General features: G+C 43.7%; 2 protein-coding genes across 2 annotated transcripts in view; one reads left to right on the forward strand and one right to left on the reverse strand.

Annotated features, from left to right (window-relative positions):
• The first annotated feature begins 2,506 nt into the window (after positions 1–2,506).
• On the forward strand, positions 2,507–6,881 carry LOC123155916 (protein JASON). The gene is made up of 8 exons (XM_044574069.1): positions 2,507–2,739; positions 2,858–2,918; positions 3,030–3,103; positions 4,971–5,063; positions 5,136–5,197; positions 5,288–6,092; positions 6,187–6,269; positions 6,413–6,881. Exons 1-8 carry the CDS (start codon positions 2,611–2,613, stop codon positions 6,456–6,458), a joined length of 1,353 nt encoding a protein of 450 aa, XP_044430004.1. The 5' UTR covers positions 2,507–2,610; the 3' UTR covers positions 6,459–6,881.
• Positions 6,882–6,963: 82 nt separating this feature from the next.
• The window catches only part of LOC123155915 (molybdenum cofactor sulfurase), a 6,902-nt gene continuing 983 nt past the window's right edge, over positions 6,964–12,882 (reverse strand). Inside the window, exons 2-22 of the mRNA XM_044574068.1 lie at positions 12,741–12,839; positions 12,582–12,640; positions 12,147–12,307; positions 11,729–11,910; positions 11,123–11,240; positions 10,891–10,993; positions 10,764–10,809; positions 10,562–10,600; positions 10,317–10,473; positions 10,141–10,243; positions 9,775–9,891; positions 9,599–9,676; positions 9,406–9,507; positions 9,212–9,305; positions 9,013–9,123; positions 8,838–8,902; positions 8,406–8,554; positions 8,020–8,252; positions 7,724–7,854; positions 7,395–7,505; positions 6,964–7,315 (exon numbers count right to left, since the gene is read on the reverse strand). Coding sequence (XP_044430003.1) covers positions 7,199–7,315; positions 7,395–7,505; positions 7,724–7,854; positions 8,020–8,252; positions 8,406–8,554; positions 8,838–8,902; positions 9,013–9,123; positions 9,212–9,305; positions 9,406–9,507; positions 9,599–9,676; positions 9,775–9,891; positions 10,141–10,243; positions 10,317–10,473; positions 10,562–10,600; positions 10,764–10,809; positions 10,891–10,993; positions 11,123–11,240; positions 11,729–11,910; positions 12,147–12,307; positions 12,582–12,640; positions 12,741–12,839 — 2,375 coding nt within the window. The 3' untranslated portion in view covers positions 6,964–7,198. The remainder of the gene's footprint in view (positions 7,316–7,394; positions 7,506–7,723; positions 7,855–8,019; positions 8,253–8,405; positions 8,555–8,837; positions 8,903–9,012; positions 9,124–9,211; positions 9,306–9,405; positions 9,508–9,598; positions 9,677–9,774; positions 9,892–10,140; positions 10,244–10,316; positions 10,474–10,561; positions 10,601–10,763; positions 10,810–10,890; positions 10,994–11,122; positions 11,241–11,728; positions 11,911–12,146; positions 12,308–12,581; positions 12,641–12,740; positions 12,840–12,882) is intronic.

Here is a 12,882-nt window from a genome sequence, read left to right on the forward strand (position 1 = left end):
CGCATCATCAACAACATCATCTTCCTGGCGCACCCCTACTTCGACACCACTGCGCCCATGCTTACTCGGTGCCCCCTTGCGCCCGCGGCTCCACGGCGACTTCCTCGACACCGGCCACCCTGACTCGATATCGACCGCGGCATTCTTCGGACGGCTACCTCGACCACGACTCCACCACCCACGCTCTCGGCTACCTCGACAAACGGCACAAAGGGCTATCGCCTTGCTTGAGCAACCTCGTCGGTTGCCACTCCAGCCACGACTCCGCGATGTGTCGACCGTTACGACTGTGTGTGTGTGTGGGGGGGTGTCCGTCGGCTTGCATTCGGATTCTTCTCCAGTCTCACCGTCTGCGTCGCTACAGTTGTGACTGCGGGGGGATGTTGAGTATAATGTTTATTAGGAAAGACGAGATAGACTAGGATTTGTTCTGCTTGTCTTGTACTCCAAGTAGATCATTGTATTCCTATATATATGCCCACGAGGCTCAAACAATACAACGACTATTCCACCAATCCCTCTCTCCCTTCTAACAACCAGCAAGCGTGTTTTTCAACGGTATGCTGCGACAGATCCCTCACAGAGCAACCATCCAAACCTCCCCAGGAATTATTCCATCTTCTGTTTTTTCCTCTCTTTCAAACCTGCCAAAAAAAGTCAAAGCCCGGTATAAACTCTGAATTGAACGGGCAAAGTCAACCAGAATTATACCCAAAGTTACCGTTGATTTTTTGATTGTGTGTGCATTTTTTTCCCAGAAACTTCCAATCTATTCACATTTAATCACGGCAGTACAAAACAACAAAGGTAATAAAAATTACAATCATGTCCATGGACCATCTAGCGACGACCACAAGCACTGAAGCGAGCCGAAGGCGCCACCGTCACCGCCCCTCCCTCACTGGAGCCGGGCAAACCTTGTTGTAGTAGCACTTCATGCTTGATCATGCCGACATCAGTGAAATTTAGAGTTTTTCTCCTGCCTACAGATTCGGTTATGTGGTATGGAATGTGAAACTAACGTCCGGTCACTAAAAATTCCCATTTTAGAGTCGCTGTTTTTGTACAATATGGTATGGTAATTTCACTGGAAAAAACCAGCCGCCCATATTTGCTTGTGTCAATGGACACCAGCATGTTGTCCCAACTAGGAGCGTCTCCTCCCTCAAAAAAAAGAAGAAGGAATTTCTCCAGTTTGGTTATCTAGGATGAAGTCGAACTAGCCATATTCAGGTATTCAGGGACGATGGGTGACGACGTTGCTCGATGATGGTTTTGCAACCACATTCAAGGCGAAGATCGCACCTCCCCCCCAAAAAAAATCCAAAATTCAGATTTTGTGAAGAATAGTCGGCATTTGAACTCTTGTTTCCTGATCAGTTTGTGATATTCCCCCTCCCCCACCCCTTCATAAAGTTTATAGTAGTAAACGAGGCAACTTAGCCTCGTCAAATATGAAAAGTTGCTCCGTTCTTGATCATGTTTGTTAAGTCTGTTTTGGTAGATAAGTTGGTCTGTCAAGGGTGCCCTATTTGTTTGTTAACGAGTGCCTATGGTATGGGTCACTAATTACCGGACTACTCTCTTCCGCTTATTTAATAGAGAGGGTCTTTAGACCACGGTCCAAAAAATATAGCCCCCTCTCACTGTCAAAACACCATCAACTTACATGGTTAGCTCTGAGTGGAGGCCAGACTTACATGGATCTGGGGAGGTGGACACATGGCAGCATGATGGCTCTCAATGGTAGTGTGATGTCTCAAAGAAGCTGTCGGTGACAAGCCAAAACGTCCAAAGACATTTGGCGCGTCGGACTAAACCCTCGGTGACCTAGTCGATGCACTGAATCACATACTACGCGCTAGAGCAACTAGTTGATCGACGCATAAAACTCAAATACCGCAGTGATGCACGAAGAGAACTGGTCCGATACATGAAACGCGCGATCTAAACCATCTACCCCGCTTCCGGGTGAAAACTCGGGAAGGCAGGGAGAAGGGGCCGGAGGCGGCGAGTTAATTGACAAGTAACTTGAGCGGATCCCCACGTAACTTCTTTCCTCCTAGGTGCAATGTCAAAGAGGCGGTGCCAAGCCTAGCTCGCAGCCACATCTTTTTCCGCAGAGTTCGTCGCCGGAACCCGCAGGAAATCCCCGCGGCCGGTGAACAGTCGGCGTCGGGGAGCCATTTTCCTCGTGTGTACAGTGTTCCTCGCTCGTTCTCGACGCCGACCTGTCTCCCACCCCGAATCCACCGCAGCGGTCAAAATCACGTCGCGTCGCACCACACAGCCCGCGACCGCGACCCGTTCGTTCGTCCGTTGCCCGAACGCATCTGCGGCCCAGGCAGACTACCACGGGACGGCCCAGTGACGACAGAAGGCCTGGGCCGCGGTGACGAACTGAGCCCTGCTGACGAACCGGGCCGAAACCCCCGGGCCCGGCCCGCTGACCCGAGCTTCTTCGAGTTTCACTACGGCTACCTCTCTCCGGCCCCCTCCTCCTCCTCGTGTGTCCCATTTCAAACGGCCGTCCCCGTCCCCGTCCCCGTCCCGTTCCCGTTCCGATCCGACGGCGGCGCGGCGGAACCCTAGGCCCCCGGCGGAGCCCCGATGTGCGGCTGCGCGGAGGCGCTCGTGAGGGCGGTGGTCGCCTTCTTCGACGCCGTCCTCGTCGACTGCTTCCTCTCCTGGTTCCGCCGCCGCCGCCCCGGCCCCGACAGCCCCGCCTCCGCCCACCGGGTAAGCCAACCCTACCTCTCCCTCCCCCTCTCCCTCTCCCCCGCGTCCGGCTCTTCGATTCGTTCGTGCTCCGAGCCCAGGCGGTGATGAATTTCTTGGTGCGTTCGCGTCTGTGCAGGATCCGCTCGTGCCCAAGGGCCGGGGAGGGGAGGCGCTCCCGGCCTCGGACGAGGAGAAAGGTACGTATCCTCGATTTACTCCCTCAGATTCGCGATTCCGGCCGTATGAATTTGGTGTGCTGTGGTTAACCACTTTGCCGTTCGTTCCATGCGTGCGTGGTGTTGTTTCAGGTTTTGCAGAGAGCACAGGGTCGAATGAGCAGTTGGCAGGTGGCGATGACACCGATGAGGAGCTTAGGAGAGAGGTACGCATACCGGAGCACAGCTAAATGAATCTCTGTTACTTTTTCAGTCACACGTGGGGAATGGATGTGCGGTTCTTGTTACCGTCAGGTTGTAGTTCCTAGGCTGAGAGCATCAGCTTTGCAAATTGCGCCTGTGCTTCCACAATGCGCGCGATGTGTGTGGATGGTTTATAGATGGAGAGATCAGGTTCACACAGTGCCTGGTGATAGCTAGTACAGTTACAGTGACTGTCAGATTGTGGTTCCAGGCTGATGTTGTGATTGCATATCTGTTACTGTATTTCCCTGATGCGCAAAACGTATGTGGCTAGTTTACATGGAGAGACTATGTTTACACGGTACCTAATAACTGAATGAGCTGAGGCCCCTTTTTCGAGTCACACATGTGAGGAATGTTTGTGTAAGACCATTTTGACTGTCCCATTGTAGTTCGACGGATCTAGCTTCACTTTTTGACTGTAATATTTGTTACCTTTAGGTACCCATCTGCTACAGCCTACAAGGTATCACTTTAGATTGAATTTGATCGTGCCTGTATTTCTGTGTTGAGCATTATGGTAGTTTATAGGAAGGGGTTTAGGTTTGCCCAGAATCACACTGCACCTACTAGCTGTGGCATACAATTTTCCATGACAAGGGCTTTAGTTAGTGTATTTTGTCAAATGCACACTGCAAGTAACTAGTTTATATGTTATGAACAAATAAAAGGATGGTCCTGGAATTTCATAGACTGGGTGTTGTATATGGTAAATCATTCTTTTTATATCTTCTGGTTATAAGAATAGAAACTTCCTGTATGTTATGACCAAATAAAAGGATGGTTTATATGTTATGACCAAATAAAAGGATGGTTCTGGAATTTCATAGACTGGGGTATTGCATATGGTACTGTATTTCCCTGACGCGCACAATGTATGTGGATAGTTTAGATGGAGAGATTAAGTTTACACAGTACCTGATAACTGAATGATCTTATGTCCCTTCTTCGAGTCACACATGTGGGGAATGTTTGTGCAACCATTTTTATGGTCCCAGTGTAGTTCGACGGATCTAGGTTCATTGTTTTATTGTAGTTTGTGTTACCTTTAGGTTTCCATCTGATACAAGGTAACTGTTTGGGTTGAATTTGATTGTGCTGTATTTCTGTGTTCAGCATTATGGTAGTTTATATGAAGAGGTTTAAGTATACCCAGTATTTGTACTGTACCTACTAGCGGTGGCATACAATTTTCCATGGCAAGTGCTTTAGTTAGTGTATTTTGTCAAATGCACACTGCAAATAACTACTTTATATGTTATGACCAAATAAAAGGATGGTTCTGGAATTTCATGGACTGGGTGTTCTATATGGTAAATCATTCTTTTTATATGTTCTGGTTATAAAAATAGAAACTTCCTGTGTTCCTTTTTGACTGCATGAAAGCAAATGTGCGTATGGCATAGCCAATATACACACAGCTGTATGTACATTTGCATTTTTGTAAAGTATAAATGTAAAAGTTACATTTTAATTGTCCTGTAGCTGTATAAGTAAATCCAGTGTTTTCAACAGTTCACGAGCTTGATTCATTGCACCTGCTGATAATAATTCTATTTTACGCATTGGAACATATGGGGCTTAGTCCAGAAATTTTCATCGTTCCTAGTCCTATCTTATTAGGAAAGCTCACTGGTGTTGGTATTATTGACCAAAATGTAGTCTGTTCTGATCTCTTTTTCTTTTCTTCTGCATTTGTTTACTTTTTACGTTCTGGCAGTACCTGACTTTGTTTTCAGAGCTTGGGAGTATGTAAAATATTCCAAGAACTAAGGCGTTTTTATATTCTATCCTAATTTGAATTTTCATGTGGCTCATAAATCCACCCAGGCAGTTCACCTCCAGTTGTACGGCACAATATCGCAAACCCCGGCTGAACTTTGGAATGTGTCATATGAAAGTAATTCTGAATCCGCTAATGAGGTAGGGACAGTATCTATGGAATAATTTTGTTACTAGTTTCATATATCTGATGCCTTCTTTTTGGATATGCAGTCTGATGACATGTCCATCAATGCACTGGCAATGGGAGGAACTGGATTTAATTCATCTGGATGGTAATAACTGCCCCGGTTTTCCTATGTGTTTGGACTTTCTTTAACATGGTTTGATGATATTTATAATTGATGTCTATTTCAACCTTTCAGCTTCAAATGCGAGGAGGATTTGATGAGTGAACTTGAAGTTTCACGAGATAAATCACTTGATTCTGTTCCTCGATCAGTTCTCCGCAATAAGTCCCCATTCTGGAGCATGCAGAATAGGTTCTCTGACTGCAATGGTTCACCCTTCCCGACACCTTTGGTTCTCAGAGATGATATGCAGACCCCTGGAACAATGTATGCTTCACTCACAGGGTCTACTATGTCTAGGAAGCGTGTGCGCACCCGCAAACAATTTGTCTATCCTGTCTTGAGACCCATTGAGAACAAGCTTCAGCAAGTGGAACCGTCAGAAGATTCTTCACCAATGCTGCCCTCCAGTTCTCCAAAACGTACAAATTTGGGAGCTGATCATATCAAGAAACTGCAGCAGACCTCTTCGAATTCAGTCACTAAGGTGGGATTCTCAAAATCTCTGCCATTCAGTTTTCCCAGTGAGAATGCTTCATACCAAGAAAAAGGATCACCCCCTTCGGAGGAGTCGAAGTGCCAAACCAGAAGCCCAAATCTGTTGGATGGTGGAGCTCTATCAAAATCAAATTCAGGTGAAAAGCGTGCTGCAATGAGTCTGACCCACTGGCTGAAACCTTCATCCACAGACAATGAGAATCAAGGCGTTGTCACTTCATCTGCTTCCGACCAACTGCATGATGAGATCGCGCTTTTCACGGAGAGCCCTGTCTTCACGGCAGCTTCTGGGATGGACGCAGATGTCGAGAACCCTACTCCAAGGTTTCCCAAGGCATGGGACGGCAACGGCATTCCAAACACAACCACCAAGTACAAGGAGGTATGTGCTGATGGTTCATGGGTTTGTCTAGTAGCGCATACCCAAACGTATGGTTTAACACGAGCTAACCATTCTAAGATGTCACTGGTGTTAGGATCAAAAGGTCAGCTGGCATGCGACACCGTTCGAGGAGAGGCTGCTGAGGGTTCTGTCGGATGAGCAGCCTAGCGCTCCGAGGTTTGTTCCTTTCTATACATGAACGCAATTTTGGCCTTTGTTTTTGCTTTTTTTTCAGCTCTTTTGCCATGCATCAAGCTACTTGCCACCCAACCCTTTGCGCATTTCACTGATCCGGTGCTAACATCATGGTTCTAACACAGGAAGCTTATCAGAGGAGACTTGTTCCTTGTAGAGGAGGAGACTTGATGGTGGAGGGAATGTTGATATATGTCAGTCCTCAACCTTTGAAGCTCCTGAATGCCATATCTTTTTTTGTCACTCCACCATATACCTTTGAACCTGCCACCAAACTTTCGCCGCCTTCACCGTGATGCAATGTTACATACAAACGGTAGAGGTGTTATACTGCTGCTATGAACATCATCAACCTCTGGTAGAGGCTTATAAGATGTAAGAAATGTTACTTAGCTGTCCTGTCTCTCTGTAACACCCTTTCTGCTGCATACACAATACTGTTGTAGCTTGTGACTGCTGACACTGAGCAGTGAGTGAGCTGACGTTGCACCTTACAGCAAGCACACTGAGATGTCTCATTGTCCCTTTTTGCCTTGTCCTGAACAGTTGTTATTACCAATTTCAGTTTCGGAATTACCATGAGTTCATGTCTCAGTAGTTGTTACCAAATTCAGTTCTGGAATCGGCTGTGTTCATGTTCCTCGGTTTTAAAATACTCGGCTGTGTTCCATGGTTACAAATACAAAACTGGCATGCTGTTATACAACTGTCATGTTCATAGGAACATCAGTTCTGAGCGACTGGCATCTGAACCATTTACAACTATACATTTTTCACATGTTTCAACTTCTTTTTCCTGTCTGAAAGGCAGGATGTACGTATACAAAAATATTACATACGGGCATTTAAAAAAACTCATTGCCAAACACCTTTTTCTGGCGCGGGTGCTGCCTCTGTATCTGTACACGAAATCACTCTGTCGAAGCGTGCACTTCTTGCCCTACTTGGAGCCATCTCTCTGCGACGGTCTCCTCTCCTCCGCTCAAACCGTCTTCATAGTTCAACAGGACACCAAACAAAATCTTGCCCTGGAAGCGTATGAAGAGCATAAAAAATTACAAGGCGAAAAACGCAAGTGCCGGCTCGCTCAACAGGCAGGCGGCTCACCTTTTCTCGTCGGTAGGAGGCCAACGTAGCCAGCGGTTCCTTCGACTTGATCACCTGCCCCGCGTTCTGGTGTAGGTTGATCATCTGGCAACGGTTGCATCCTCCCATGGACTGCACACAAACAGTCAGACAAATGGAAGGAGTGATTCAGTAACTTTTGGTGAACAGGTGTGATACATCTAAATAGCTGGCCTCATGATTTTGTCAAATCAAGGAGCTTGTCTTTCGTGGTTTAATATATGACCAATCTGAAGTTATAACAAGTAAGTTCAATTGTTTACACAACAAGCCCTTCTATCAATGGAATCTGAGAGGAAAAGCACACTTACAGTAAAATAGGCATCTCCAATGTGAAGCCTCTTCCAGTTGTCCTCTCTGTATGGCGTCGACCCAGAGATAACAATGTTGGGACGAAATCTCATTGCATCAACAAGAACGTGCTGCTTACCATTTCCATTGCCTGCAAAATGCTTACATCACGTTATCCCAAGAAAATGCTGTGCAAACAAGACTATATTATCTGAGGCAGTCAAAATTGCTAGTTATTCAATGATTTCAATCAACAATTAGAACCCTTTTTGGTCATTTTGCCACAAGTAGGGAACAGGGAAAGAAAGTTGCATACTTGAACTAAGCCGACTGTTGAGGTCAGAGACGCTCTCTTCAGATATTAGCAGCAATTGTCCTTCGTTGACAAAACTAAGTTTGCTTCGAGTGTCCCTGCATAGACGACCGTTCTTGCCAGTAGATGTGCAGAAACTGTTCTTGGAGCTTGAACATCTCATAAAGGTACAATGGCGTCCAATAGCTTCGCTGAACCATGTGTTTACCTTCTCATCATAACTTTCTACCTCGTACCTGAAGCAAATTCCAGGATTATTCAAAGTCTGAAGCCACGTGAAAAACTCGATACCGCTCCAAATAAAAAGGCAACATCAATTAAACCCAACCCCAAATGGTGAATGTAAAGGAAGTTGATCCGATAGTTGTAAAAACCGGTACGGTTCTTACCTTTGGCCATACACATCTACTTCTGCAGTTAGATGAGTCAGATTCTCCAGAAGAGAAATCTGCAATTTATCCTTTCGTTTAGGTGACTCTACAAAGAGCTTTCCAAGTTCCAGGTTGATCAATGTGCGGATAGAGGCCAACTCTGGTACCTGAAGAATATGAAACACGATTAAGACCGGAAGAAATCCTGACAGACAGACTCGCAAACTTTGAACAAATATAATAAAAAGTTAAAATGCTATTCTATTCAAGTTTTCTCCATTCATGTCTGAGATTCGCAAGGAGAAACAAAATGGAGAAAGTAGTGGGTAGTTACAAATCATGCCCTCAGTTTGCAAGTTTGTGCTTTCTTCTTTTGCGAGGTTGAACACAAGGTTGTGCATTGAGGCGTTACCCACAAGGTTGAACACATACAGAAAGCAGTTTAGTTACCTTTTTTTGGGTCAAAATTTCACCACCTGATCCTTGGAGAAGCCATTCTCTGTCATATTTTAAACCTAAGTAAAAAAGACAGCATAGTTCATAAAGTGTCAGCATATGGCATCAGAATCACTGTAACCAAAGGTACACATGAAAGAATAACCCATGCTATAGAATGTACACGTACCACCAGCAGCCAGCGGCCAACTTTGCACACTAAATCCTTGGCAAGATTTCACAGGATAAATAATTATGGACTTTAAGCGAACATCTGGAACAACTTTTTGACTCTGATTGTCTGCAATTAAAAAGTATATGAACTACACTGTCAATGCATACCAACAGATAAGCAATCCATCAATAATTGTATATGATAAAAAAATTACCTAGTAAGTTAAGAGTGTTCATATGCAACGTGCGCCCATTATTGAGTGTGATTGGTTTAGACATAAAAGAAGACTGCAGGAACTTGAGAAATTCCTAGAAAAAGGAAAGGTTGTGAGATTACTGATTACTTCTTCGAGAAGATCTATGTAATGGAAATTTGATAAATGTCACTGCAAACTTATTAAAATCACACCTCCGCATCTTGATAAGTGGAAATATACCCAAATGATATTCTGACAGCACCAGTTGGTTTTCCGTTTATTACGTCGTTATCATCCCAACAAACATGCCCAGCCTGGCAAGTAAGCACACATTCACGTTATTTAGAGGTGAAACGTTTATAATGATATGCCTATTTCTGTGTTAACTAAGTCTGTATGGTGTACCTCAAAGTTGGAAACTAGATCCAAGTGCGACAGGCCAAGATACTTAGCACAAGCCCCAGGGTTACAGAAGCAACCCGTCTGCAAGACATCAGAGGGAAAATCAGCCAAGGAAACAACGTGAGTAGAAGGCCACAACATAAATAAAATGGAAGCTCGGTCTATAGTTATACACTTACACGCAGATGAACTCCTGATAAGGAAGCAAGCTTCTCCACCTCACGGTATCCAAACCAGGTGCCATCTTCTCTTTTCAAATTGAATGTGATCGTAGGGCTCATCTTCAGATCTGCCACCTACAGCATGTCATATAAAGAATGAACAGAGCTAACATATTACAGGTAAGAAGCCTAGAACATCATGTTCATACTGTCTAGCTCTGATATTGATGATGGCCATTCTCTACCAATGGAAGAAACGCAAAAACAGCAACATGAACTCTTAAAGAAGGCATCAAAATAACCTTGCTTTTGTACCAAACTCCTTCTTTTCAATACAATGAAACGCAAAAGTCTTTTGCGTTTTCTCGGAAAAAAAAAAGATACCTTAGAAGCTTGTTGTCCATAGATTACACAAACATTTTTCTTATTTCTGTGCTTCATGTCCAGCATTTTCTTTCTCACATAAGTAGCAAGAGATGATGTGTGCCTACAAGAGAAGAGGGTGTTTACAGAGAACATCCAGGACAGAATATTAGGACCAAACTATCTTGAATAGATACCGTGCAATTGCGGGGGTAGTTAGCATCTCAATTATCTTAAAACCATGCCGAAGAGAAGCTATGCTCAAGAACGAGATCGTTCCATCCTCAAGTACTTGTTCGATGCTCTTTCTTTTCTGAACAAAGTCAATGTCAGCAATTGAAGCAGCTACCGTTCCTACAGATGTTACACAAATTCAGAAACTTAATTAGTAACAAGACATAAGATAAATAGAACATATAAATTAAGTAGGGCAACACAAAACCTCCACTGAAGTATGTCTTGTTCAGCAAACTGGCAGCCTCTGACAAAACAGAAAATATGAAAGATGTCATAAAGTTGACATTATTAGGAGGATTGACAGCAACCAGATAAAGATTGATGTTAGGCTATTTAATGTAGTTTATAGCATGTGAAATACAACATAGCTATTATGCCAAGTTAAAGTGATAATGCTTGTTGCATACCGTTTTTTACAATTAGAGCACCAAGACCAGTTGGATAGCCAAATATCTGCAAGTTTACCAAAATATAGCATTGGTCACATCTCTAGAACCAAGATTTCAAGACAATAGTAGGTGCATATAGATTTACCTTGTAGAACGAACAGACAACAAAATCAGCAGGATAGACATCTAAATTTGGTGGTTCAGTTGCACATCCTTTGGCAGCATCTATCAGAACCATCCATTGACCCCTGCATTTTTGTGTAATTAGTAAGTATGGTCAAGGTACCTGAAGTTCCACTAAAAGAGGGTGATAACCCTTCTAGAGAAATTGATTGTCTTGTCCAAAGCATGGCTGTCACATTTATCAACCATCTTACTGCTGCTGCTGAAGCCCCACGAGATTTCCTTCCTTGATAAGCTTGACCAAGTTGAGGTTGAATTTCTGTCCGGAGAAATTGCACTCAGAAGGGAATGCAAACAGATTCCAATTGTTTTCTACACCACAGGGAGAAAAAATAAATTAAGATTTAAAAATGATAATAACTACACCAGCACTGATGTTCAGTTAACTGAGTGCAACTTTAAATTTGGCTTCCGTTTTTGGTATTTGTAACTCATTTGTAGATTTTCCTTTTTTTTTCTTGTTCCACATAATCACTTTCAGAGTTTGAAGCAAATTTCTGCAGTTAGATATTCGAGTTATTTGTGTACATTACATGGTACAACAATTGGGCTTGAAATGCCAATTAAATAAATAAAACTTGTGTATTAGAAAACATTCCCGGAATGCGGACAAATAAGTTGCATCTAGCTTGTGGAAGTTTCATAGTTGTCTTAAAAAAGAAAAATCTAAAGAAGATAAAGCGAGTCAATCAAATTCTATACAAAATATAAGCTCCAGCCCACTGATCAACTATTATAACTGAACATAAGATCTTGATAGTATGTGAAGAACGAGAGATGCAATTCTGACAAAACTTTACCTGAAGCCGCTGAAAGGCTTCCATTCTGACAATTCTGCGGAAGGACATCTCCACCTCTTCTTTGGTTTGAGTGTCTTGAGATCTTAAACAAATCAGAACTAGGACTTCCATGGTTCTTTTCAAGACCCTTATCCTCTTCAATATCAACCGCCAATGCAGTTGCTCCTTTGGTCAGAGCATATCTACAAATACATTAAGGACACACAAATTCTACAAGATACCCTGCATCAACATGAACTTCTCAACTCTATGCGAACATTTTTTTTCCTAAAATCAAATTAGAGAAACTATTGGTAATACTGAATTGATAAGGAACCCGTCGTGCTATTGCAGCTTGTATGTCATCAGAGGTTATATGCTTCAACAGCCAAACCAGTAAAGTTGTGATCTGATACTGAGAATTTTAACAGAAGGATACTCTCTTATCCCAAGTACACTATTATGATTTTCCATTGTGTACATGTAACAGCTTTCTCTGCTCCATGGAAAACATTCACCAACAAGTTTCAGAGCCGCTGTTGCCCCGGAGGTGAATATGCATTTGTAGTCTCTTGGAGATGCATTAAAGTATTTTAGGACCTGTGTAAGATAAAGTCTGCATCATAACCAAGAAAAAAAAAAGCTGACTGCAAACTTACTCAAATGCACGGAATAGAGCAAGATGTCGGCAAATCACAGTATCTTTCAACTTTCAATCACAATGACAGGTGCAAACTTCATCAATACTCTCCTAATTTAGCTATATGCAGTTTGAGCATTTCTAAATTTACAGTAAGTTGAGATAGACACAAGTGGCCACATTGGGACATGAATGGGGACAGGACTGACTAGATACAAGCCAGAAGAAAGGTACCTGATGGCGCGCAGCAGTAACGACATCGCTCGCGGCCATGCTCGAGTCACTCTGGCTATCTAACAAACATGTCAAGGAGCACATCCACAAGAACTCGCAACACATACATCGATAACAGGAAATAAAACAATGTCTCTCGACAACGCGAGCCAAGGATACGAGGGTTGCCATAGACATTGGAGGTGAGGTCCTTGACGACATCGGCCATCTGCGGCTCGGAATACAGCGCCGCGCCGGCATGGTCCAGGTACACCGTCCCTGCTCCCCACAACCAAGCAAAACACACAATTAAATGCCATAA

The sequence above is a fragment of the Triticum aestivum genome, chromosome 7B (genome assembly GCF_018294505.1).
Source record: "Triticum aestivum cultivar Chinese Spring chromosome 7B, IWGSC CS RefSeq v2.1, whole genome shotgun sequence".
Taxonomy (NCBI): Eukaryota; Viridiplantae; Streptophyta; class Magnoliopsida; order Poales; family Poaceae; genus Triticum; species Triticum aestivum.

What these genes read in the sequence shown, in the direction of transcription:
- LOC123155916 (XM_044574069.1), top strand. Translation starts at nt 2,611, where the DNA reads ATGTGCGGCTGCGCGGAGGCGCTCGTGAGGGCGGTGGTCGCCTTCTTC. An exon ending in ATGAGGAGCTTAGGAGAGAG is followed by an intron (nt 3,104 to 4,970) that starts GTACGCATACCG and finishes AAATCCACCCAG; the next exon opens with GCAGTTCACCTCCAGTTGTA. An exon ending in GGATTTAATTCATCTGGATG is followed by an intron (nt 5,198 to 5,287) that starts GTAATAACTGCC and finishes TCAACCTTTCAG; the next exon opens with CTTCAAATGCGAGGAGGATT.